The sequence below is a fragment of the Salvelinus fontinalis genome, chromosome 11, assembly GCF_029448725.1.
Source record: "Salvelinus fontinalis isolate EN_2023a chromosome 11, ASM2944872v1, whole genome shotgun sequence".
NCBI classification, from domain to species: Eukaryota; Metazoa; Chordata; class Actinopteri; order Salmoniformes; family Salmonidae; genus Salvelinus; species Salvelinus fontinalis.
Window position 1 is genome coordinate 31,913,235 of NC_074675.1, and position 26,974 is coordinate 31,940,208.

General features: G+C 42.7%; 1 protein-coding gene across 1 annotated transcript; it reads left to right on the forward strand.

The window, feature by feature from the left end:
- Positions 1-24,945, forward strand: LOC129864713 (uncharacterized). Its single transcript, XM_055937017.1, has 18 exons — positions 1-1,622; positions 2,612-2,739; positions 3,016-3,362; positions 3,652-3,847; positions 5,164-5,259; positions 7,957-8,190; positions 8,902-9,049; positions 9,688-9,714; positions 10,163-10,430; positions 10,725-10,985; positions 13,485-14,421; positions 17,746-17,841; positions 20,176-20,297; positions 20,419-20,530; positions 21,270-21,417; positions 21,565-21,591; positions 21,961-22,136; positions 22,310-24,945. Exons 1-18 carry the CDS (start codon positions 1,616-1,618, stop codon positions 22,688-22,690), a joined length of 3,711 nt encoding a protein of 1,236 aa, XP_055792992.1. The 5' UTR covers positions 1-1,615; the 3' UTR covers positions 22,691-24,945.
- The last annotated feature ends 2,029 nt before the right edge of the window (positions 24,946-26,974 follow it).

Genomic DNA, 26,974 nt, shown 5'->3' on the forward strand with positions numbered 1-26,974 from the left:
ATTTACCAACGTCTTAAAAACCTGTTTTCGCTTCGTCATTATGGGGTATTGTGTGTAGATTGATGAGCATTTTTTTGTTATTTAATCCATTTTAGAATAGGGCTGTAACGTAACAAAATGTGGAAAAAGTCATGGCGTCTGAATACTTTCTGAAGCCACTGTATCTTATTTTGTGTTATTTATTTTTTACCTCAAACTCTGGGTCTTTTTGTATCTGTCTGCTCTTGTATGTTTACTGTATATACGAATTGCATACTTCAAATAAAATAAAATTTTATTTGTCACATACACATGGTTAGCAGATCTTAATGCGAGTATAGCGAAATGCTTGTGCTTCTAGTTCTGACCATGCAGTCTTTTCTACAAAGTACCTATACACCATTCTTGTGTGTGTTCAATAAAAAATATTTGAGCAGAAATTTTGGCCCCTACTTTTCAAAACACAGTGTCAAAATGTCACACCAGCCTAAGCTCTCTCTAAATGAGCATCCTGAACAGATTAAAAGGGAGAATCTTATTTGCATACTCCTCGTGCCCTCTTTCATCTCTCTTCGGCTCCTTCTAAAAAAAACATTGAATGAGAAAGCCAGAGGTCCCTTGTTTGAATAAAGGGTGGATTGTTCTCCATCCTCCCCTGATTCAGAATAAACCATTTTCTTTGCCATGGTATGCTTGGTTCAATAGCTATTTACAAGAGAAAACCAAATATCCAATATAAAACTCATTTTACCTCAGTGCCGAATTGAACCACATACCTATTGAACCATATATCTACAGGCTCTAAAAAGTTGGGTAAGCAATACTTTCCTGTGGATATTTTGTATCAAATTTCAACCAGCTGAAGGAGAAACCTCACAGACAACTGGGTAGAGTAAGTTCAAATGTAATTGTATTAAATATTCTGGCTTGTAAGGAACATTTACACGATTTTGCAGACATTAGTTTCAGGCTGTATATACCGATTCATTGTGTATTACAGCCTGGTTAATCAGACTTGCTTCTGTAGTGCTTGGCTGTGTTCGAAAGCATCAAAACCGTGATGTATCTTGGGTAAATTGTGACAGACTAAACTACAAATAATATTGAGTAGATATTTATGAGGGAAAGTGATTATTAGATGTCTACACGCCCATTGTGATTTCTGGCTATTGGGGGGAGGAGGGTGTGAGAAAAGGTGAAGATGAGGGAGGCACAACTTTTCTACTAGGTACTGTAGTCATAAAGCATCTGATTAGGATTGCTGATCTAGGATCAGCTTTGCATTTTAACCATAATGAATATGATTATGTGGACAAAGGGGCCTGATCCTAGATCAGCACTTCTGCTTTGTAAATACAGGCCCAGGTGAAGTTTGGACACACCCACAGAGTGCATATTACTCAGAGCAAAAGAAGAGGGGGAAAGAGATACTGCAGGGCGTGTGGTGTTGAGAGAGAGAGCGGGTGGGGGACTGTAGTGAGTTCGTTTTCACAGGGCCAAAACCTTTTGTGGATTTACATAGACAGACGGCCTGTATAATACAATACAGTGGTGTGGGGCTCCAACACCCAGAGGACTGTACAGAGACACGGCACTGTGTGGACTCACACAAGAAAATCAGGAAAACTTCATCAGCATGCAGAGTAAGTTATATACCTTTATATATAATGACCTTTGATCCCTTTCATAGGCCTGTTATATAATGGCAATCTCATAGGTTATCCTCGAATTGGTTACCAGTAATGATTGTAAACTTTTTTGGACATAGGAGTTTTTTCACAGTATATGGTTCAATAGTTTTCATCAGTGTGTTTAAAGAAATATTGATGTAGTATGGAACATAACGTACAAAAGTCTGACTCGATGGTGTGGGAGGAGAAATGATCAAGGTCCCACATTGTGTTTGTGATCAAGGTCCCACAATGTTCAAGGTCCCACAATGTGAATTATTAGTGTCTTTTTTTTGGTAATTGTTTTGCATGAATTTGATGATACTTGTGTAGAAATTGACATTTGTGATTCTGCCATATGCTCTCACTTAAAAATTTCAAACTTCCTGTATTTGAGGAGCTGAAGTTTTGCTAAAAGAGTATCGTTATCTGAAGTTGAAAAGGCATTTATTGAAACATGGCTGGTGTCATATCAGTTTATATGGGCACAGTGCACTCACTACCTTTGACCAGAGTGCTCTAAATAGGCAATATGGTGCCATTTGAGACACAGTCAAACTGTGTGGTACCATCCAGGACGATTAGTTGTTCTTTAAACCTAGAGCAGGTGCATGGTAGAGGTACAGCCTGCATTTCTACATTCCAGGGACGGTTTACAGCTGAAGTATACGGATCAATCTTTTTCACAACCCGTTTCCTGATAGGAGTGAGCGAGCCTTGTGTTGGTGTTTGTATTTGTGTTTAAAATTGGAAGTAGTGCATGGATGAAGTTAGAGCTGTTGAGCTCTTTTGAATTTCCTGGCATTTTTGTTAACCAGCCATGAACACTCTCTCTCTCTCGCCTCTCTCCTCTCTCTTTCCTCTCTTTTTCTCTCTCTGCCTCGCTTACACACTCACTCACCCACACACGCTGTCTCTCTCTCTCTCTCTCTCTCTCTCTCTCTCTCTCCCCCCCCCGTCAGGTGTGAGTTCCCCAGGCAGGGGGGGCACCCTGTCGGAGGAGTCGTTCCAGTGTTCTATCTGCCTGGAGGTCTTCGTGGAGCCCGTCTCTACCCCCTGCGGACACAGCTTCTGCAAGGCATGTCTGCAGGTACCACATGTACTTTATAAAGCCCTTGTTACATAAGCAGTTATCACAAAGTACTTTGCAGTTACCTGGGCCTAGAGCCCAAAGAGTAGGCAAAGCAGAAGCAAAAGTTCAGTGGCTAGGAAAAACTAGCGCAATAGAGAGGAACCCGGCTATGAGGGGCGGCTGAAACTGACGCTGTTATTTCAACCCCTCGTGGGTGTGTGTGTGTGTGTGTTTTCATGGACTATAAGGCAAATTAATCAATAACCTTCTTCTTCTGCTGCTCCTCCTCCTAAGGGCTACTGGGACCACAGCAAGAAGTTCCTGTGCCCCATGTGTAAGAAGAGCTACAGCCGGAGGCCGGAGCTCAGCATCAACCGGGTCCTCGCCGAGATCGCTGCCCACTTCCAGGGCCTCGAAGTAGGGGCTGTTTCACCAAACACGAAGGGGGGTGCGGTGGCTGGGAGTCCGGTGGCGGGTCACAGGGTTCATGGAGAGTCACCAGCAGCTGCGGCGGAGGGTGGAGAGTTTGCCCGGGCAGGCGAGGTGCCGTGTGATGCGTGCATCGGAAGGAAGATGAGGGCACTGAAGTCGTGTCTCAACTGTCCAGGGTCATTCTGTGAGGCACATCTCCGACATCATAAGTGAGAAATAACACACATAATTGATTTGCTTTTATCTTCTTCCCTTTATTTCTTTCACGTTTTATGTCATTGTCAATCTAACTGTGAGATTTAGATAAACATCCCCTGTTGTGTCCTTGGAATTCCAAAAAAGGTGAAAGGTGATTCAAAACAATCTTGTTGCAGCAGTAATTTACGGGAGTCACCTTTCCTTGTTTCGATTACCAAGGACTACATGACTATGCCCAGAAAAGCACACCGTTCCTTTGTTTCCGCCGGCACACCTAACCTAAAATGAACGTTAACACAGGAAGGTGAAGTCTCTGACGTTTCACCGCCTCGTGGAGCCTGTGCATCATCTGGAGGAGAAGATCTGTAAGAAGCATGAGCGCCTGCTGGAGGTCTACTGCCGCAACGACCACGGCTGTGTCTGTATCTCCTGCGCCGAGGCCACCCACAAGACTCACGAGATTGTCTCTGTTGACCGCGAGTGGAAGAAAAAGATGGTGAGTCCAGGGGAGAACAGGGTGGTAGGGTGGATGGGGGACAGTAGGCAGATAGAAAGGCAGGCCTTAGCTCAGCAGGTTTACATTTTAGCTGATGAGATTGTTTCTCTCGCAGTCTTGTGGCGCTCTGGAGACCATCGTGGGTCAAATGTACATTGATAGAGTAATGCCCAAAGTAAAAGTTACAATATAAACTGGGTGGTTCTATCCCTGAATGCTGATTGGCTGACAGCCATTGTATATCAGACTTTATACCCCGGGTATGACAAAACATTGTCACATCTGCTCCTGCAACGCCCTCTTCTGCTTATCCTGTGTCTCCTTGAACTGCCACCACTCCCCCAGTACTCTCTCCCTCTCTGTGTGTGTGTGTGTGTGCGTGTGTGTGTGTGTGTGTGTGTGTGTGTGTGTGTGTGTGTGTGTGTGTGTGTGTGTGTGTGTGTGTGTGTGTGTGTGTGTGTGTGTGTGTGTGTGTGTGTGTGTGTGTGTGTGTGTGTGTGTGTGTGTGTGTGTGTGCGCGGGTGCGGGTGCGGGTGCGGGTGCGTGTGTGTGGGCGGAGACAGGTGTGCTGGAGTCAACCCGCTCTGACTCTGGTCCCTGTCTCCAGTTCCACGTCTCATCATCCTGCTACTCTGTCCTCGAATACCCACTCTACTACTCCCTTGGATTCCCCTCCGAACCTGCTTACCCTGTCCCAACCCCTCTCGCTCCAGCCTCAGCCTGGTTTTCTGCAACCCACCCGAGCTTCCCCTAGCCTGCACTCCGTCTTCCCCCTGTGTTTCAATAACTACCATGGTTACTTCATCCCAGTCTCCTCGTCTGAGTCTGCTCTTGGATTCCATTGTTCCACTCCTTGTAGCAAACATACATTTTTACTGCTCTAATTACATTGGTAACCAGTTTATAATAGCAATAAGGCACCTAAGGGTCTGTGCTATATGGCCAATATACCACGGCTGAGGGCTGTATCCAGGCAATCCGTGTTGCGTCGTGCATACGAACAGCCCTTGGCCATGGTATATTGGCCATATACCAACCCTCCCCCCATGCCTTATTGCTTAACTATACAGCTGTTTATAGCCCATAGACTACTCCATATCAGCTTGTGTCTTTACATGTGAAAAATTGTTTGGTAAAAATTGGTAAATTAAGTCCAGTAAACCTGCCTTATGTGTATAATGTAGAGTATTAAACAGTATCTCTTGGATCTGGGTACTGATCTAGGGTCGATGCAATCTTATGATATAATAGACAAAACTGACCGCAAATTAGCTACCATGAGATGCTTTATGAATATGAACCCTGCCCTCACACAGAATTATTTGGGCAAGAGGAGGTCGGAGCTGAAATACATGATCAAGGAGCGGACCAAGAAGCTGGAGGAGATCAAACAGTCCATACGGGTCATCAAAGTGAGTCCATTGTATAAATGTTGATGTCATCAAAATGTGTCAACTTTGTCTTTTGTGCTGTTTGATTGAGTGAGAGTGAGCTGGGTTGTGTTCATTAGGGCAAAACATAGCAAAACAACAATAGTCAATAGTAAAACAGGGACAGGCCTCTAGATTCAGCCGCAGGCCGATTTTTGTCAGAGCGGAGGGTCGGTGGCCGGAACACAATTATAATAATTTGCACGCTGCAATTTTACCACAACTAAGCACAAAAAGAGTTGAATTAGAAAATACAATAATTTCATACCTTGATTACATTGACAAACGATCACAACTTTTTTTTAAATGCGGAATTCCTGCAGATTTGTCTTATTTTCACCCAAATCTAAAATCATTAAAATAAATAAAATAATCACTCTGTTGCTGTAACGGCTTTCTTCCTGGGATGAAGGAGAGGACCAAAACGCAGCGCGGCTAGTGTTCAACATGTTTAATGACAAAGAGGCGATAACGTGAACACTATACAAAATACAAAATAACAAACGTGAAAACCGAGACAGTCCTATCTGGTGCGGAACACAAAGACAGAAGACAACCACCCACAAACCCCAACACAAAACAAGCCACCTAAATATAATTCCCAATCAGAGACAACACAAAACACCTGCCTCTGATTGAGAACCATATTAGGACCAAACATAGAAACAGACAAACTAGACACACAACATAGAATGCCCACCCAGCTCACGTCCTGACCAACACTAAAACAAGTAAAACACACAAGAACTATGGTCAGAACGTGACAGTTGCCTACCCGTTTTACAGTAAGCTATGGCTGATTGTCCTACTACCTCTTGACCATGGCTTTTTGTTTTTTAGGTTCTATTATTTCTGTAAAATAAATATTGGTCTTGATCGGACATATGGATGAATAAACTTACAATGTCTAAATAAAATAAATCCACATAGTCGCATCCCCCCATAATGTCCCATACAATACAGTGCCCCCTTATAACACAGTGTCCCCATATAACACATTGTCCCCATATAACACATTGTCCCTACTCTAGGCTTCCATAGAAATCATTATTTGGTTGTTTTGTAATGTCTCTGGTCCACCCCCTAAGCCTAGGCAGACTAACCGGTGTGGCAAGTGCAAACAATTACCTTTGGCCCCTCACCCCGTTTTTACCCTATAGTCCTTACCTACAACCTCCTGGAAACTCCCTTTGCAGATTAAAGAGGTTAGCAGATAGAATTACTGTGTGAAGAAATCCGGGATTCAAACACAACAAAACGGCCACCCCGCCACTTGTTTAGGTAAACGGCTTGAGAGATAGGGCTGTAGGAATGTAACTGCTCTCAAGTTCATAGCCAGTGCTGGTTATTTACCAAGCCAGCCTAGGTTCACAGCTACACTGGGTGACAAGTCTCCTGGTCAGATATTGACTGTAAATAGAGTGCAGTGCGACTGTGGTCCGCTTGACCCGTATTTAAAAATACAATGAGGATGAGGTTACAGAGGGAGTGGATATCTTGGTGGGTGACTTTCTGACTTAGAGAAAGGGATCTACTTTGTTTTGTTTTTTCATAGGTTTTGATTTCCTGTGCTCTCATAATCTTTCAATCTCTTGTCCTCAAATGTCTCCAACTAGGTAATATTATACTCTTTACATATTTTATCACATGAACATGTGCCGTGTGACTTGGAAAGGAAACGTAACAAAACACGTACTGTCTCCTCCAACTCACGCAGGTAGATATTTAGCTATAGGACAGTCGAACCGGTTAGGCCAGTTGTGCTGTATGTGTACCAAACAGAGCTTTGACAGCTTTAGAGTTATTTCACATCACTCAAACACCTACCTCGGGCTGCTGCGTGTTTTAACTCTAACGCCTCTCTCCCATATCTCCCCATCTTAAAGAGCAGTGCCCAGAGGGAGTTGGGAGAGAGCTGCCAGCTGTACACCGCTATTGATGCTGCAGTATTACATTTACATTTTAGTCATTTAGCAGACGCTCTTATCCAGAGCGACTTACAGTAGAGTGCATACATTTTATTACATTTTACATACTGAGACAAGGATATCCCTACCGGCCAAACCCTCCCTAACCCGGACGACGCTATGCCAATTGTGCGTCGCCCCACGGACCTCCCGGTTGCGACAGAGCCTGGGCGCGAACCCAGCCCAGCCTGGGCGCGAACCCAGAGACTCTGGTGGCGCAGCTAGCACTGCGATGCAGTGCCCTAGACCACTGCTCCACCCGGGAGGCCCCTGCACATAAAGTATGCTACTTTATGTGCAGCGTGTCTTTATAACCTAGGCCATCTCTGACTATTAAGCAGTGCTCAGAAGGAACTGGAGGAGAGCTGGCAGGTGTTGCTGTATGTCTCTGGTGTGGTATGTCTCTGCAGTATGTCTCTGTCCCTATAACCTCTCCTAACGTCTCTATGTATCTTCAGAGCGGTTCTCAGAAGGAGCTAGAGATGTGTCTCTGTATGCCACTTAATCTCGGGTTACGTAATCCACTTAATCTCAACGTATCAAGCAAGTTGTGCATAAACTGAGGTGTGAGGAGCGGATGAGTGAGTTTTGGACGAGTTGTTAACATGTTGATCTGACGTAAAGACGTTCAGTTTAATTGCACGACAATATGCAACAATATGCCACTATAACCTCTCAGTATGTCTAGCTGTAACCTCTACTATGTCTTCAGAGCAGTGCTCAGAAGGAGTTGGAGGAGAGCTGGCAGGTGTACGCGGAGCTTCAGTGTCTAGTGGAGCAGAGCCAGGCTGAGCTGGTGGAGCTGATCTCTACGAGGCAGCGCAAGGCTGAAAGGCATGCCCAGGAGCTGGCCCGAGGACTGGAGAGCGACCTGAGTCATCTCAGGAAGAGGAACGAAGAGTTGGAAGCCCTGGCACAGAACCAGGACAAAGTCATCTTCCTCCAGGTAGGCTACGACACAACAAGGAGATAAATACACACAGAAACACAGAGAGAGAGACCCACACTCTCTCTTAAACCCAGTGGTGTAAAGTACTTAAGTAAAAATACTTTAAACACTGTGTTTAGTACTACTTAAGTTTTTTTTTTTAGGGTATCTGTACTTTACTTTACTATTTATATTTTTGGCAACTTTTACTTCACTACATTCCTCAAGAAAATAATGTACATCTTACTCCATACATTTTCCCTGAAACCCAAAAGTACTCGTTACAGTTTGACAGGAAAATGGTCCAATTCACACACTTATCAAGAGAACGTCCCTGGTCACCCCTACTGCCTCTGATCTGGCGGACTCACTGAACACAAATTATAATTGTAAATTATGTCTGTGTTGGAGTGTGCCACTGACTATCCGTCAATAACAAATGTAAAAAATCGTGCCATCTGGTTTGCTTAATATAAGGAACTTGAAATGATACATTATTTTACTTTTACTTTTGATACTTAAGTACATTTTAGCAATTCAATTTACTTTTGATACTTAAGTATACTTAAAACAAAATACTTTTAGACTTTTACTCAAGTAGTATTTTACTGGGTGACTTTCACTTTTACTTGAGTCATTTTCTATTAAGGTATCTTTACTTTTACTCAAGTATGACAATTTAGTACTTTTTCCACCACTGCTTAAACCCCGCCTTGTCCTCTCCTGCAGAGACTGTCCGCCCTAGCGCTCCTCCCAGAGCCCATTGATTGGTCAGGAGTGAGTGTGAACACTGACCTGTACCTGGGTACCATCCAATCATCCGTCAGTGCTCTCGTCGACAAGTTCCAGGAAGAAATCAAGAGCCTGTATGGAAAAGGTGGGCAAAATCTGCTATTATTACATAGAGCAAATCTGACCTTGTTTGCCATGTACAGTAGTGCATTTCCTGCAGTATAAGGCGCTATTAAAAAGCCGAGCAATATGTTTAAAAAAGGTGTAATTCCAGAGACAAACATAGTCACTTGCTTCCTGTTGTGTGACCTCACTTCATGTGTCTAAATCCCATCTCTACAAGTTAGCTGTATCCATAAGCACTGATCTAGGATCAGCTTCCCTTCCTCAAATCCTTACCTCAACTATAGTGCAGGAAAAACACAAAACTGACCTTAGATCAATGTCTGGGTGCGACTCAATCAGAGATATCTAGGTATCTAGGTCATTAGACTGGCATCTCTATATAGAGAGTGAGTCATCAGATGGGATACATAGTGAAGTATAGTAGATGCCAAAGTTCAGCCATCTGTCAGTAATGAGATGGCAACAACAGGCTGTCAGACTGATACCCCCACAGGTGGTGGGATTAGCACTGTCTGTTTGCCTCCAATTCCAACACGTGTCTGCTGTGACTTTGACTCTCTGACTCCCTCTCTGACTGACTGTCGCTCTCTCCCTCTTTCTCTCTCTCTCCCTCTCTCTGTCTCTGACTGTGTGTGTCTCTCTCGCTCTCCTTTACAGAGCTAAGGAAGCTGCAGAACTATGCAAGTGAGTACAGTTAGAGTTCCCTTTTTCTCTTTTTAAAGAGTGGTGGGAATTTGACTTGCAAGTTTGATTATTGGGATATAAATTCTCCTCTTTGAAACAACTTTGTGTTTTAGTTTAACCTTAGCAGAGACTTTGTTGATCCTCAGTTTTTCTGCTCTGTCTACTCTGCACCACATGGTGGCAGCACTGGGTCATCACAACAGTTTGGAAGGATACAAACCTATACAGTATTAGTGGAAAGAAAGTGATATGTTGTTTACTCTAGAGTGTTTTACATTGCTTTAAATGGAATTGCTTTAAATGGAACATTGCTTTAAATGGACTGGTTACAATAGAACCGGCCCTCTTCTAAATAGGACTCACACTGTTCTCATTAGAATCAATGCTGTTCTCAATAGAACCGGCAGTGTTCTCAACCCGCTTCTCTCTCTCTGGTCCTCCCCTCCAGGTGAGGTGTTCTTGGACCCGGGCACAGCCCAGAGGAACCTGGTCCTGTCAGAGGACGGTCGCCAGGTGATGTACGAGGAACGAAAGCACAACCAGTCAGAAGGCACTCGCCGCTTCAACCCCGCCCTCTTCGTGCTCGCATGCGAGTGCCTCTCCTCGGGACGCCATTACTGGGAGGTCGATGTGGGCCGTAAGACCGCCTGGACTGTGGGCGTGGTGCGAGCATCGGCCCGCCGGAAGGGAGAGATCAAGCTGAGCCCCGATGGAGGGTACTGGGGCCCTTTTTATTATGTTTTTACTTTTTGAATTGAAATTCCATACATTTTGAAGGATTCAAAAGTAAAATCAAAATCTACACATCGCTCAACAAATGTATACACAAAACACATGCAGGGTTTCACAGGAATTTCAAAGGAATTCAAACAGTTTAGGAGAGATCATGACTTATCAGTGTGGCAAAGTACTTAACTAATTTTAATCGAAATCTATAGTGATCAACTCCCATAATTGTATGGATGTAATATTTAGCAAGAATAATAATCTCATCTCATTGCATCACATAGGTACTGGTGCCTGTGGCTGAAAAGTGGGGAGGTCAAGGCTCTGGCTTCCACCCGACTGGCCCTGCAGCTGGCCTCTTACCCCCAGAAGATTGGGATCTTCCTCGACTACGAAGGCGGCCAGGTGTCGTTCTACGACGTCAAGAAGCACACGCACCTCTTCACATTTGAGGATACCTTTAATGAGAGTTTGTACCCCATCTTCAGCCCCTGTCTCAATCAAGAGGGAAAGAACGCGGCCCCCCTCATCATCAGTGCAGTGGAGCATAGCTGAGATGAGACATGACATGGGCTACATGCCAAATGCCACCCAATTCCTAGAGCAAACTAATTTTGACACGATCTATAGTGCACTACTTTTGACACTATGTAGGGAGTGCACTAACTTTGAACAGAGGCCCATGCACTACCTTTTCACCAGGGACCATAGAGCTTCGGTCAAAAGTAGCGCACTATGTCGGAGTCCCTTTAAGACACAACCATGACATGGCGTGCCCCCTTCTGCTCAGAGGTTGACCAGTCACAGTTTAGTCACTTGAATAGGGCCTGAGTTGTTCCTCACGGTGTGATCTTAACAGGAAAAATTCTGAGACCCAAATGATGGCCTATATACTGTATAACTACAGCCCAGAGTTTTCCCTGGTCATACTTTAGGCTAAACAGTGAACAACTAAACATGTTAAGGATCTCTTAAAGGGATGGTTCTTTGAATAAAAATCCTCACTGTGAAACACTGTGTTTACTTTTCCCTAGACATTTTGTAAGTCTAGAAGTCAATTGGAAGCTGTAAACATAACTACAGTACTTCTATAAATTCACAGACAAGACATTATTCTTACTTTTGTACTTCAATCAGCAACTTCTAAATAAAGATTTTCTATCAATAAATAAATGACCCCTGACATGATCTCCATCTAAAGTTCTAGGAACTGAAATAACTACAGCAAATTCAGAGTAGACTTGGAGGTATGTAACTTACACCTGAAGTGAGAGACCTAGTTCAACGACATTGTGTGGTATTGTCTGTGTTTGTTCATTATTGTGTTGAATGGGTGAAAAATCTAGACAAATGTTAGGCTATACGCAGAAACAGCAACACAACCCCAGTGTCGAATTTAGGGCTAATGCTGTTCTCCTTCGAGCAGAGCGGTCCATGCCGTGAAAGTGTAAATTGGTAACTGGGATAAGGTGGGGAGGGGAGGGAGAGGGGCATATTTTAGGGCCGAGTGGCTGGGGGCTAGTGGGGGTGTTGGTGGCAGCAGTGTCATGTGTCAGTGTTTGGCCAGAGCGGTCACTCTGTACAGTGGCTTTCTGCAACAGCTGCTTCTCTCTGGTGAGTGTCCGCATTTCTTCTCTCTCTCTTTGTATGTTTTCTTTCTACCTTTTAACTGCGTCAGTAAAAATACACGCAAGGTTTGCTTTGTGCAATAATCGTTTTTTGACTGTTGAAGTTCAATCAGGACAGAGAGGAAAGAGATTAATAACGTTTATATTGTGAGGCTTCCACAAAAGCTTGATCTGAACTTTCTCTTTTCTTGTACTAAGTTGTTGAAATATCTTGATTTTGTACTGCAGGTGGGATGGAGGAAGAATATAAAAACAAATTTTTTCGAAATGGAGTTATGTGAAGATTAAATGGATTGAGAAGATACAGAACGTCCGTGCTTGGTTATGTCCCAAAAATCTCTCCTTCCTCCTGAAGTGTGCACTTGTTCACAATTTTGTGGGGGCTCCCGAGTGGCGCAGCGGTCTAAGGCACTGCATCTCAGTGCTAGAGGCGTCACTACAGACACCCTGGTTCGGATCCAGGCTGTATCACAACCGGCTGTAATTGGGAGTCCCATAGGGCAGCGGACAATTGGTGTCGTCCGGGTTTGGCCGGTGTGGGCCGTCATTGTAAATAAGAATTTGTTCTCAACTGACTTGCCTAGTTAAATAAAAGATAAATAAAATGTAAAAGCATTGCATCTTTTTCTTTCAAATCCATGAAGGGAAGTGAACAAGTGCACACTTCAGGAGAAAGGAGAGATTATTGGGACACACTCGTTGTTTATGAGAAAGAAAGCAGAGCAGGAGAGAGACTGGACTGATATTTTTGGAAAGAGGCTAATCTTTTACATCTATGAATAGCCAACCTTCTAGCCAGGGTGGGTGTCCCAAATGGTAGCCTATTCCCTATATAGTGCACTACTTCTGACCAGAGCCCTATGGGCCCTAGGGGACCTGCTCAAAAGTAGTGCACTCGATAGGGTATAGGGTTCAATTTGGAAAGCAGCCCATGTGTTCATAAATGCTCACTGCTCAAAAAGCTATGGGCACCCACGGTCCGCGGGGTGCACATAGCTTTAACTTGCTGACAGTCCGCTTTCGAAAACCAAACAATTCTTGCTTGGTATATTTAGCATGGGGGATAATTTAAGTAAAGAATGCCCACATGCTTTTCAATAGCTCTCACTTGGCTCGTGATCGAAGTGGCCAGGACTTCAACTAGATGTGGTTAGGGTTGTAATATGACCTCCGAGAAGCAATAGAAGCTAATATCTACGTTTGAATCTGCTGTTAGGGTTCCAGAAATATAGTTTGGAGGCCATACAAGTTAACATCCAATTAACATCCAAAGAGAAGTAGGAACATTATGACGCATCCACATCCACATTACAACACATCCACACTAAAATAAACCCGATCTGATATAATGCCTGCTTTATGGCCTGGATCTCACAGGTCCGATATGACAGGTCAGACAACGATCCCAATGTAAAGTGTTACAGAACACTGTAATGTTAAGTATGACCGTGCACGGTCTTCTCTGCCAGTAATGGCTTACCTTGCAGGAAATCATGGAAATCTGACGGAGGAGCAGGTCCACTGCTCCATCTGTCTGGACGTGTTCACCAACCCTGTCTCCATACCCTGTGGACACAACTTCTGCCGCTGCTGCATCCTAGACTACTGGAAGACCACCACCCTGTTCCAATGCCCCATGTGCAAGAAGACCTTCTTCAAGCGGCCCGACATTAGCATCAATACCGTCCTGAGGGAGATCGCTGAGCAATTTAAGGACATCCGGGTTAGCAACGCCGAGCGTCTCCAGCAGCAGGAACTGAAAGAGGAACGAGATTTGCAGAAGAAGATGGAAGAGCAGAAGAAGAAGGAGGAGGAGCAGAAAACGATGGAGCGGGAAATGAAGATGAAAGAACAACAGGAGCTGGTTCAAAAGCAGCAGAAACTTCTCCAGGAGCTGAGACTGAAGCAGGAGATGCAGAAGCTGCAGCTGCCACAGCTGCAACGAACGACGAGCCAGGAACCGGAGAAACCAATAGAAGGAAAACCAGGAGAGAAGCCAGAGGGAGAGCCAGAGGAACCTCCAGCCGATGCTCCTCCATCCTCACCCCACAGCCCATGGGGCGAGGTGTCGTGTGATGTCTGCATGGGCGACCGGATGAAGGCCGTCAAATCCTGCCTGGTGTGTCTGACCTCATACTGTGAGGAACACATCAAGAACCACAACACACGCTTCACCAAACACAAGCTGATCGAACCCGTGACTAACCTGGAAGAGAGGATGTGTCCCAAGCACGAGAGGCTTCTGGAGCTGTTCTGCAAGAAAGACCATATCTGTGTGTGTGTGCTGTGTACGGAGACGGACCACAGAGCTCACTTTACTGTACCTGTAGAGAGGGAGTGGACTGATAAGAAGGTGAGAAGAATTTGTAGAGGCTATTACAGTAAAGGCTACAGTGTATGTTTTTTTATTTTTTATATATGGTGAAACGTTATTCATCCAGGTTAGTTTTGTTGCGATTAAACAAGTGTACAGTACACTACCGTTCAAACATTTTACAACACCTGCTCATTCAAGGGTTTTTCTTTATTTTTACAATGTTCTACATTGCAGAATAATAGTGAAGACATCAAAACTATGAAATAACACATGTGGAATCAGGTTGTTACCAAAGAAGTGTTAAACAAATCAACATATATTTTATATTTGAGATTCTTCAAATAGTCACCCTTTGCCTTGATGACAGCTTTTCACACTCTTGGCATTCTCTCAACCAGCTTCATGAGGTAGTCACCTGGAATGCATTTCAATTAACAGGTGTGCCTTCTTAAAAGTTAATTTGTGGAATTGATTTCCTTCTTACTGTGTTTCAGCCAACCAGTTGTGTTGTGACAAGGTAGGGGGGTATACAGAAGATATCCATATTTGGTAAAAGACTAAGTCCATATTATGGCAAGAACAGCTCAAATAAGCAAAGAGAAATGACAGTCCATCATTACTTTAAGACATGAAGGTCAGTCAATACGGAAAATTTGAACGTTTCTTCAAGTGCAGTCGCAAAAACCATCAAGCGCTATGATGAAACTGGTTCTCATGAGGACCGCCACGGGAATGGAAGACCCAGAGTTACCTCTGCTGCCAAGGATAAGTTAATTAGAGTTACCAGCCTCAGAAATTGCAGCCCAAGTAACAGACACATCTCAACATATACTGTTCAGAGGAGACTGTGTGAATCAGGCCTTCATTGTAAAATTGCTGCAAAGAAACCACTACCAATATGAAGAAGAGACTTTCTTGGGCCAAGAAACATGAGCAATGGACATTAGACCGAGGGAAATTTGTCCTTAGGTCTAATGAGTCCAAATTTGCGATTTTTGTTTCCAACTGCCGTGTCTTTGTGAGACGCGGTGTGGGTGAATGGATGATCTCCGTATGTGTATTTCCCACCGTAAAGCATGGAGGAGGTGTTATGGTGTGGGGGTGCTTTGCTGGTGACACTGTCTGTGATTTGTTTAGAATTCAAGGCACACTTCACCAGCATGGCTACCACAGCATTCTGCAGCGATACGCCATCCCATCTGGTTTGCGCTTAGTGGGACCATCATTTGTTTTTCAACAGGACAATGACCCAACACACCTCCAGGCTGTGTAAGGGCTATTTTACCAAGAAGGAGAGTGATGGAGTGCTGCATCAGATGACCTGGCCTCCACAATCCCCCGACCTCAACCCAAATGAGATGGTTTGGGATGAGTCGGACTGCAGAGTGAAGGAAAAGCAGCCAACAAGTGCTCAGTATGTGTGGGAACTCCTTCAAGACTGTTGGAAAAGCATTCCAAGTGAAGCTGGTGGAGAGAATGCCAAGAATGTGCAAAGCTGTCATCAAGGCAAAGGGTGGCTATTTGAAGAATCTCAAATATAAAATATATTTTGATTTGTTTAACACTTTTTTGGTTACTACATGATTCCATATGTGTTATTTCATAGTTGTGATGTCTTCACTATTATTCTACAATGTAGAAAATAGTAAAAATAAAGAAAACCCCTTAGATGAGTAGGTGTTCTAAAACTTCTGACCGGTAGTGTATATATCGAGAATCAGTTGTCAATTGGTTTAGCATTTTCAAAGACATACAGTAACTATTGTGCCGTTCAGGCTTGATGCAGCGATCAGAAGCTAAATGCAGCTATAAAAAAAAACTAGTCACATTTTGTCCACACGATTTGCAGACATTTATGGTCAGCTACCAATAAATGCCAGTGAAGCTGTAAAAGTACATTTTAGAAGAGGTCAACTGTAATTGGTACATAAATCCACCAATAACACACTACAGTTTGTGGAGGCCTAGCTCTACATTTAGTTGAAAATAGGCTGCCTAGCCTGAATTTCGGTCAGTTTCCTTGTCAGTCATTGTCAACATGTTGTATAAACAGATCTGGGACCAGGCTATAGAGTGCTATAGACTGTAAGATGAATTATCTCTCACCCACAGTGCCTTCAGATACAGTAGTATTCACACCCTTTGTCTTTTTCCACATTTTGTTGTGTTACAGCCTGAATTCAAAATGGATTCAATAGATTTTTTTCTCACTCATTGACACACAATACCCCATAATGATGAAGTGAAAACATGTATTTTGACATTTTTGCAAATGTATTAAAAAATAAATACGGAAACAGCTCATTTACATAAGTATTCACGCCGCTGAGTCAATAAATGTTAGAATCACCTCTAGCAGCAATATGCAGAGTCTTTCTGGGTAAGTCTTAAATATTTTTAATTTTCAAGTCTTGCCATACACTTTCAAGATGATTTAAGTCAAAACTGTAACTAGGCCACTCAAGAACATTCAATGTCGTCTTGGTAAGCAACTCAAGTGTAGATTTGGCCTTGTGTTTTAGGTTATTGTCCTGCTGAAACGTAAACCTCTAGGATTTTGCCTGTGCTTAGCTCTATTCCATGTCTTTTTATCCTAAAAAACTCCCTAGTCCTTGCCGATGACAAGCATACCCATAGCATGATGCAGCCATCACCGTGCTTGAAAATATGATGTGATTTGTTGGATTTTCCCCTTTTTTTGTGCAATTTCTCAGTTTTCTTCTATCACAGTCATTAAACTCTGTAACTGTTTTAAAGTCACCATTGGCCTCACGGTGAAATCCCTGAGCGGTCGCCTTCCTTTCTGGCAACTGAGCCTGTATCTTTGTAGTGACTGGGTGTATTGATACACCATCCAACGTATAATTAATAAATTCACCATGCTCGAATGGATATTTAATATCTCCTTTTTTTATTTGTACCCATCTACCAATAGGTCCCCTTTGCAAGTCATTGGAAAACCTCCATGGTCTTTGTGGTTGAATCTGTGTTTGAAATTCACTGCTCAACTGAGGGACCTTACAGATAATTGTATGTGTGGGGTACAGAGATGAGGCAGTCATTCAAAAATCATGTTTATTCCATGCTTATTCTGTGACTTGGTAAGCACATTTTTACTCCTGAATTTATTTTGGCTTGCCATAACAAAGGGGTTGAATACCTATTGACTCAAAACATTTCAGCTTTTCATTTTGTATTAATTTGTCAAAAAAATAATAAAATCGTAATTCCGCTTTAACATTATGGGTTATTGTGCGTAAGCCATTGACACAACATCTCAATTTAATCCATTTGAATTTAAAATGTGGGAAAAGTAAAGGGGTGTGAATAGCTCCTGAAGGCACTGAATGTTCTCCACAGGCTCAGCTGAAGAAGACCGAGATAGATGTGCAGCAGATGATCCAGGAAAGACTGAAGAAGATGGAGGAGATCAAGCACTCAGTGGAGCTGAATAAGGTGAGTTGTTGCCTGCATCCAAAATGGTGCCCTATTCCCTACATAGTTCACTGCGTAGGGTATAGGGTGCCATTTCAGACGCAGTCTTTATTTGTCCCGGTGGTAAAATATATGCTAATTTGTCATGTTGACAGTCGGGATTTACACTGCACAACATTTTTGATCATATAGTCAACATCTGATGTAATTGACAAAATAAGCTGCTGGATTCTCGAAGATAATTTCGCTTTGGACATTAGCCCGATGTGGGGACCAGAATACATGGCTTCTGGATAGATTTGGTCTTTGCTGGATATATTTGATCTTTGCTTCGAAGCATTGGCAAACTATATTGTAGGACAAACAAAATCGAAATTGTTTCTAGTCAGGCAACCTAATGGTTGCCTTGTGGGAGGGCTTATGGGTCTCCCGTAACATCCTGTCACATCCAAAGGGAATTTATCAGCCTTAAAAGGCCAAAGAGATTGCATCCAAATGGCAGATGTAGTGCACTAGTTTTGACCAGGTTGCATAGGGCTCTGATTTGGGCTGTGACCATATTACCGGCAGTCATGAGTCATGACCTCAGTAAATATACACTTGACCGTTGTCACATGATAATCTACTCGTATGCACTCTGGCCATGCTTTGATAGTATCCAACTTGTTAACGACCATCAGGTTGCTAATGGCTTGGTACTCAGGGCTCTACAGTCCCTCTAACCACTGATATCAATGCAAATGCGATCGAAAATGACATCAAACACTTATTATCAAAATAGTAGGTCAATCCTACTTTTAAAACTCACCTTACTGTGATGATCAATTTGAAGTAAGAAGTTCAACAGCAGGTTGAAACAGTGTAAAACATGTTTGTCGTGAATGTCTTTAATTACTTGTTACTTTTATTTTATACTTTTTACTCATCTATTTTTTACTTAGCACTTATTTTTCTAAAAACTGCATAGTTGGTTAAGGGCTTGTAAGTAGGCATTTCACTGTAAGGTCCACACCTGATTGTATTCGGCGCATGTGACAAATAACATTTGATTTGATTTGTTGTTTCAAAGCCTGACAAGACGAAATTGACAGGGCTTTCTAAGGTGACAATTAATTCAAAACACGCCTAGGCATAGGCTTATGAGTCCAAGCCCCCCCCCCCAAAAAACCTGAATTGAAATTATGATTGTGCCCTTATACAATACATAGCCTATCGCGTATTACACATGACAGAAAAACCTAAAACAAAACTATCCTTTCTATTTTATTAAGCTAAATTCAATTATAGTCTTCTTACTATAAAATCCTATAAAATAAAAGAATGTAGTTCAGTTGGCAGAGCATGTAAGTGCCAGGGTTTTGGGTTCGATTCCCACGAGGGACCAGTATGAAAAAAGTATTCAAATGTATTCACTCACGACCTGTAAGTCGCTCTGGATAAGAGCATCTGCTAAATGACTCAAATGTAAATGTAAACAAGCCTATGGCATGGAGCATAGACGGATAGCGTCGGCCAATTCACACTGTGCTCTTCTGAAATACATTTTCTCCCTATCATAATGTTTGTTCAGGCCTGACTAAATGAAATCATGTATCTATTGTGATGGTGTTCCATCAATTAATTTATTAGCCGTATTTAACGGTAGATATTCAAACGGCGCGCATCGGCGGCCTGTATGCGCGGAGGCCTGGAGATGGGCGCTTTAATTAACGGTCAATTATCGTGAGACCAGCAGTTTGTGGCGTGCCAATAACCCGCCTGACAACATTTCATGACCGCCACAGCCCTGGGGCCTCTGATCAAAAGTAGTGCTCTGTATAGGGAATAGGGTGCCATTTGGGATGCGGATTGGACCTCTTGGCAGTGTTGTTACCGATGTTGTCTACCACAGTGCATGAGACAGAATACTGCCGTATACAGCTGCTGCTCAATAAATGATACAATCTTCTGCCCTCTAGGGGTGTGTCCCAATACAGTAAAATAATAACATTGATGATACCCAGTTACCAATCAGTAAGCAATATGCAAAAATGTGTAATAACACTGTACTAAAATGGTTATTACCATATTATTCAATGTGACCATCTCCTGTATTATGAATTCTGGAAAAGGTCCAGGTAAAATGACACCCAAAAAGGTAACACTATTGTTTTTGTTTTGCTGACAAGCAGAGGTGAGGAGCATTACATATGCTGTTGTTCTATCGCGCGTGCAACGATGTCCGAGAGAAGGGGGAAAAAACGTGTTTGTCGTTTGCAGTGACTTCTTTGTTGTTGTAACATCGCAAACGGACGTGTCCGTTTCACCATTAAAAGGACACCAGCTTTAAGTAATGACGATCTCTTTCCCCTGTAGTCCAGTGCCCAGAGGGAGATCGAGGACAGCATGCAGGTGTTCCAGGAGCTGATTCGGTCCATCCAGAGGACCCAGGCTGAGCTGGTGCTGGCTATAGAGGAAAAGCAGAGAGAGACAGAGAGGTGTGTAGAGGAAGTACTACAGTACCCATCATGCATCTGTGCCTTGTATCCGGTTTTATCTTACTAAAAGGTTCCTGGAGCTAACATTATGGTGGCTGACCTCCGTATTAATTCATACAAGGTGGTCCCAGGGCCTGATAGGGGAGCTGGAACAGGAGATCACTGAACTACAGAGGAGGAATACAGACCTGGAGCACCTCTCACGCACAGAGGACCACATCCACTTCCTACAGGTGGGAGGGATTGCCGATTTCATTAATAATACATAGCAGAATATGCACACATTGTAGTCTAGAAATATAGCTCACAAATTTGGTTCGGTCTTGTCATTATTTTCTTTGTCCCAATTTTTTTATCACAAAATAAGAAATATAGCACACAAATACGCTGATACTACAACACATTAGGAACACCTGCTCTTTCCATGACATAGACTGACCAGGTGAATCCAAGTGAAAGCTATGATCCCTTATTTATGTCACTTATTAAATCCACTTCGATCAGTGTAGATGAAGGGTAGAAGACAGTTTAAAGAAGGATTTTTAAGCCTTGAGGAAATTGAGACATGACTTGTGTATGTGTGCCATTCAGACGGTGAATGGGAAAGAAAAAATACTTAAGTGACTTTGAACGGGGTATGGTAGTAGGTGCCAGGTGCACCGGTTTTTGTCAAGAACTGCAACGCTGCTGGGTTTTTCACACTCAACAGTTTCCCCTGTGTATCAAGAATGGTCCACCACCAAAAGGACATCCAGCCGACTTGACAAAACTGTGGGAAGCATTGGCGTCAACATGGGCCAGAATCCCTATGGAACGCTTTCGACGTCCATGCCCTGACGAATTGAGGCTGTTCTGAGGGTAAAAGGGGGTGCAACTCAATATTAGGAAGGAGCTCTTAATGTTTTGTACACTCAGTGTACATTGTATAGATTGACTAAATTGACCAATTGTTTTTCCTATCTCCCGCTGTAGAGTTTCCCAGCCCTGTGTACCCCTCCAGCCACTAAGGACTGGTCTGGGACCCGTGTACACACTGAAGTGTGTGTTGGGATCATCAGGAGAGCTGTGTCCAAATTGGAAGAGACGCTGAGTGAGGAAATTGACAAACTGGTGGACTCTGGTAGGTTTTTCAATAAAGGACCGATATGTGTGATTTCTCTCACTATTACCCTATTTCCAAACCTCTTGTTCTCTGCAAATTGTTGAGCAAGAAGTGATGGGTTTTGTTTTTAAATCATTGAATTGTGGTTTCTGTCCATTTTCACAGAGCTGAAGAAGATTCTTAAGTACACAGGTCGGCATTCAAATCAAAATCAAATCAAATCACAGTTTATTGGTCCCGTACACAGCTTAGCCGATGTTATAGCGGGTGCAGTGAAATGCTTGTGTTCCTAGCTCCTAACAGTGCAGGAAAAATGTCAAACAAGTACACAAATAATAATCAAAACTAGAAACAAGAAATCCCGAATGTCAGGATGAATTCAGTTAACAACCCAATAAACACTATATCAGTAATCCAAAATCCATCTATGTTTATATACACCAAAAAGATATGCTAACAATGATATGTACAGCAGTAGATATATTACATGTTCACATCCTCCATAATTTCACACTCGAGATAGCTGGTAAAATTGCCTTTCTCTTCCCTCCCCGTTTCCAGTGGACCTGACCCTCGACCCAGACTCAGCCAACCCTTGGCTCCAGCTCTCGGAAGACCGCCGTCAAGTTAGGCACCTGGGAACGTGGCAGGACCTCCCGGACATCCCAGAGCGGTTCGACACTGTGGTCATTGTCCTGGGTCGCGAGGGCTTCACCGCGGGACGCCACTACTGGGAGGTTTGTTGATTATGATGATGTTTTTTTGTGGTTTCTTTGCCTAGATTTCAAAAACAAAACAACATACAAAGCCAGGTCTATCGCTCCGTCTGTCCACCTATCCACCTATCCACCTATCTATCTATCTATCTATCTATCTATCTATCTATCTATCTATCTATCTATCTATCTAGGTCCAGGTGGGGGACAAGGATGACTGGTACCTAGGCGTGGCCAAGGCATCAGTCAACAGGAAGGGGCGTATCGCCGTCAGCTCCTCCCAGGGATACTGGGCACTGGCCATGAAGAAAGGCCAGGGATATAGGGCCTCCACGACCCCGCCGTTACCTCTAACCCTTGACGCCAAGCCGAAGAGGGTTGGGGTGTATGTGGATTGCGAAGAGGGCCAGGTTTCGTTTTACGACGTGAAGGAGAGGAGTCATATCTATACATTCATGGAGGACAACTTTAAGGATAAGTTGTTTCCGTTCTTTTATCTGTACTGTTGTGATAAACAGTCGGATGCCATGGTGATCTGTCCGATCAATGAAAAGAGTCTGATCAAGCAATGCTGAGAAATACTCTGACAACAACTCTGAAAGACTACAATTCTGTCTGCAGAAAATACTGTGACATATGGTCTTGGTAGGGAAACCGTAAAACAATTATACATTGACACTTAGCGGTGGCTTGATGTACTTTGGGGGTGAGTGCCCGACGTCAATATCCTTGACCTTATTGATATTTGTTATGGTGATAACAAGCTGATTTATTTTGTTATCCAGCACCCCTAGGCCCCTGGTCAGTTGAACCCTGTTGAGAAAGATTGCATCTCTGGCAACAACTCTGAAAGACTACAATTCTGTGTGCAGAAAATAGGGGAGAGTGGGGTATGTTTAACCATTGTTTACATTCAGCATCACTACGTCAAGGGAAATATAGTATTCTTTCTAACAAAGATATCTACATATATTTCACAATGTGGTTTATCCCTGAAAATGATTAGAATTCATGTAAACATAACGGTTTTGAAAACATAGCCTTTCCACAAAATAAAAAGTGGTTGGCTCAACTTACCCTGGGTATGGGGTAAGTTGAGCATAGGGACAGGGTAAGTCGAGCCGCCTTGGGGTAAGTGGGTGATGGTGTCCTGTGACAGTGGTTGATGGTGCTGTTAGGTCAAAGTTTAATTCATGGAATGGGTATACTGTATATCTTAAATATAGGTGTACATTCAGATATAGAACTCTCTGTTCAATATCCCATACCCTTTGTCTGGGACAGGGATGTTGTTTTGATGTGCCAATTTGTAGGCTAGTTCTCTGCATTTGAGGCTACTAAGCCCATGAAACTGGTCCAAAAGATTATTGATGTGTTTAGCAAGCTCAAACTCTATGTCATCAGATAAGACCATACAGTATCTGCATCTGCTACTCCGACCATAGCCTCTCTTTCGCACAGCTACATGTTCATTGTATTTTTCTGTCATTGTCTATTTTTTTCATCCCTTGCTGCTGCTTGAGATGGACTTCTTCCCTTCTCTCATTTCCTTGGCTGCTCGCTCAAGAACCTCTTTGGCGCTAGAACCCTGCTTGTTTTACGTTTGTATACACGGGACATGATGTCTGCTCTGGAACAATAGAAGTGCACTCTCTTGAGTTCATATGTTCAGACACATTGCAAAAATACTATGCGTGTTATGCATAAAACTGACAAAATGTAATCATTTGTATGGGGTATGGTGGCCATTGGCTCAGCTTAACCCATGGCCATTGGCTCTACTAACCCCAAGGCAAACAAGAATGCACATTTGTAAAAGGTTTAGGACCTCATATTCATCAGATCCCAACTGATGTATCAATCAATCATAAAACGATCTACTTTGCTTGAGATACAAGCATCATGAAACTTATAAACAAAAAATGCATTTGTTTCATGAAAATCAGTTTTTTGGACCTGACTTGCTTGCCACTTTTTCCATGTGGGTTCTTCCTTCACAGACACCATGAAATGATGACCTCTTCCTAAATATTTGGTCACTTGATTAATTTGATGTTTGCTTTCCTAGAAACAAGGGTTGGCTCAACGAACCTTTTTACTCAACTTACCCCACTCTCCCCTACCTCAAAGCTGCAATATGTAACTTTGTGGGTGACCAGACCAAATTCACATAGAAATGTGAGTTATAGATCTGTCACTCATTGAAAGCAAGTCTAAAAAGCAGTAGATCTGTTCTGTGTGTGCCTCCCATTCTGACGTTTAGTTTTTGCATCTTTTACATTCAGTTTTGCAGACCAGCTTCAAACAGCTGAAAATACAATATTTTCAGTTATTCTATGGTACAATGATTCACTACACTATACATTGATTGTTTTGTTACATAAACTGAAATCAGGTGAACTATTCGAATTTTAGCATATCGCACCTTTAACATATAATCCTAATAGGTGTAGGTAGGATGATAGTGTTGTTTTTTGTTTGTGTTTTTTTTTTATGGCATATATCCTGTTGTTTAAAGTCTAGATTAAACATCAAAATGAATATGAATCTAACAGACATGGGTTTAAAATACTTGAAAATAATTTCATTAAAAAAAAAAAAATCTGTGCCTATTTCAGCTTGCCTGACTTAATAAACCAATAGATACATCTCAAAACTGCTAATCCTGCCCATCTGACACTCCTGGCAGAGTATTTGAACCCAGGTCAAAAATGTAACATGCTTTAATTGTATCTATGATGAAGACAGTATTGTTCACTGACTTGCACTTTAGCATTGCATGCCTATTTACATATTCAATGTACACTGTAAAAATAGGACAAGGATTTTCAACAATAAATGTGTTTTGTCTTTGGTCCATGTCTTTGTGAGATTTGGAAAGGTTTGAAAACACTAAACCTGAAAATGTAGCTTTCACCTGTGAATGCTTTGTGTGAGAGTTTTAAGTTTCACCTTCAGCGAAATGATGACACTTCCCATAGGAAAGCACAATCCAAGATGAGATCTCCTTTAGAACTTATGTCAATCTCCTGGACAAAAAAAAGAGCACTGGTCAATACAAAAGTGAGATGTTGTGCGTTTTCTCATACCTCTCAATTGTCACTCCTGAGAAGCAGACGTGGATCTGCCACACAGTGATCACTGTATGAGTTCTCTGAACACTCTCACACGTGTCTATTCTCTCCGTCTCAGCTACTAGATAAATGAGAGTAGCACAAGACCTTAAAAGAGTTTCAATGTGATACGAACAATCAGATACTCTTTCTCAAACATGTCTTACATTTATCCCATACAGATCTCAGTGGTATTTATACATTGTAGTCTTGGACCTATCGCACTACGAACTATATATGAGAACAATTATTATTACAGGTCTGATCAATTCATGCAAATGTCATCTCAGACATATCTCTACATGATCTCAAAGCGGTGCTGAATAATCATAAAAGTGGAGCAGATATGATTTATTTCCATTAATTCGTGATTCAATATACATTTATACTGTTCCAGCACAAGTCATTTGTTGAGTATACCAAGTCCTTCTCAAGTGTGTTCGGGAAATGAGCTGCAAACACAATACCGGGCATAGATGTCATGTCAAGGAGAACAACTCAACATGCTCAAGGGCAATTACAACTGTGTTGACAGGGGTTTCCAATAGTGGCACAACACAGAAGGATGTCCCATGTGTTTCAGTATCTTGTGGCAAAGAAAAACCTGCACTTCCAAATTCGCTAATAAGTGCCCATTTGTCAGCTGATTCCTCAGAGATAAAGAAGAATTCAATCTGTCCATACCTTAATTGTGCTACTTTAGAAAAATTAAAACGGTCAAATTGTTCCTTCTTTTTCCTTTCCCATAATGCCTTGATGTGAGACGAGTTCTCTTAACTTGTGCCCTGTGAAATGCTCTCACTGAATGCGGTGAATTAATATGGCGACCAGCATGTTTTTTTTTATTGTAGAGAGCTGCTTGTCTCCAGTTGAAGTTCACTTGATGCTCCAATTATGTTTGTTCTCGACTTATCACTGTTTTCGTCACAAAAACGATGGTCCTCCGTGCGTAAAAGTCAGATATGGCATTAGCTGGCTTTATGATTTGCGATATAGCAGGGATAGACTGCACGGACCATTTGCATGGGTATATTTTGAGTACCATGTATGAGCCTTAACAAATAGTCATTTTTGTCTTCAAAATGGTAATATGAATGAGTCCATAATGGGCCAAGGGCTCTGACAGTGTCTGCCAGGTGCACAAGAAGGTGAATATTTTCAGTTTGGTAACGCTCACCATAGAGATTACTAATTTGAGAGCAAAAGTTCCAAAGCATTTTCCCATGTGATGGTTGCAGGGACGAGGTTGAAAAAATCCTCTGTGACAAGGGAACGATGGAGGAAGTAATTTTGAGAATAGGTAAGTAATTCATATCATGTCACCTATCAAACTTTCTTTTGTGAAGTTGAATTGTAATTCATTTTGAGAAACTTCTCCAACCCCATTTCTGTTGTGGTTCTTTTTGTTGTTGACATTTGGAAGAGTGATTGGGACTTGAACACATAATAATGAATGACCTGTATGTGCTATTGTCTCCTCTCAGACCCAGTCCAGATCCGAGAGATGCACGCTCTCATTGACATCGTTGGAGAGAAACACTGTGAGCTGCAGGAGAAAAAGGCCATCGGTGCCGTCCGGCGAGCAAGAGTTGTTTCCTGACAGTGGCATGTTCTTCTCGTCGTTCCGCCTTGCTGCCGTCCATCAGGCATCTAGGTAAGAGTTGTTTCCTGACAGTGGCATGTTCCTCTCGTCGTTCCGCCTTGCTGCCGTCCATCAGGCATCTAGGCAAGATCGCTTGCATCTGT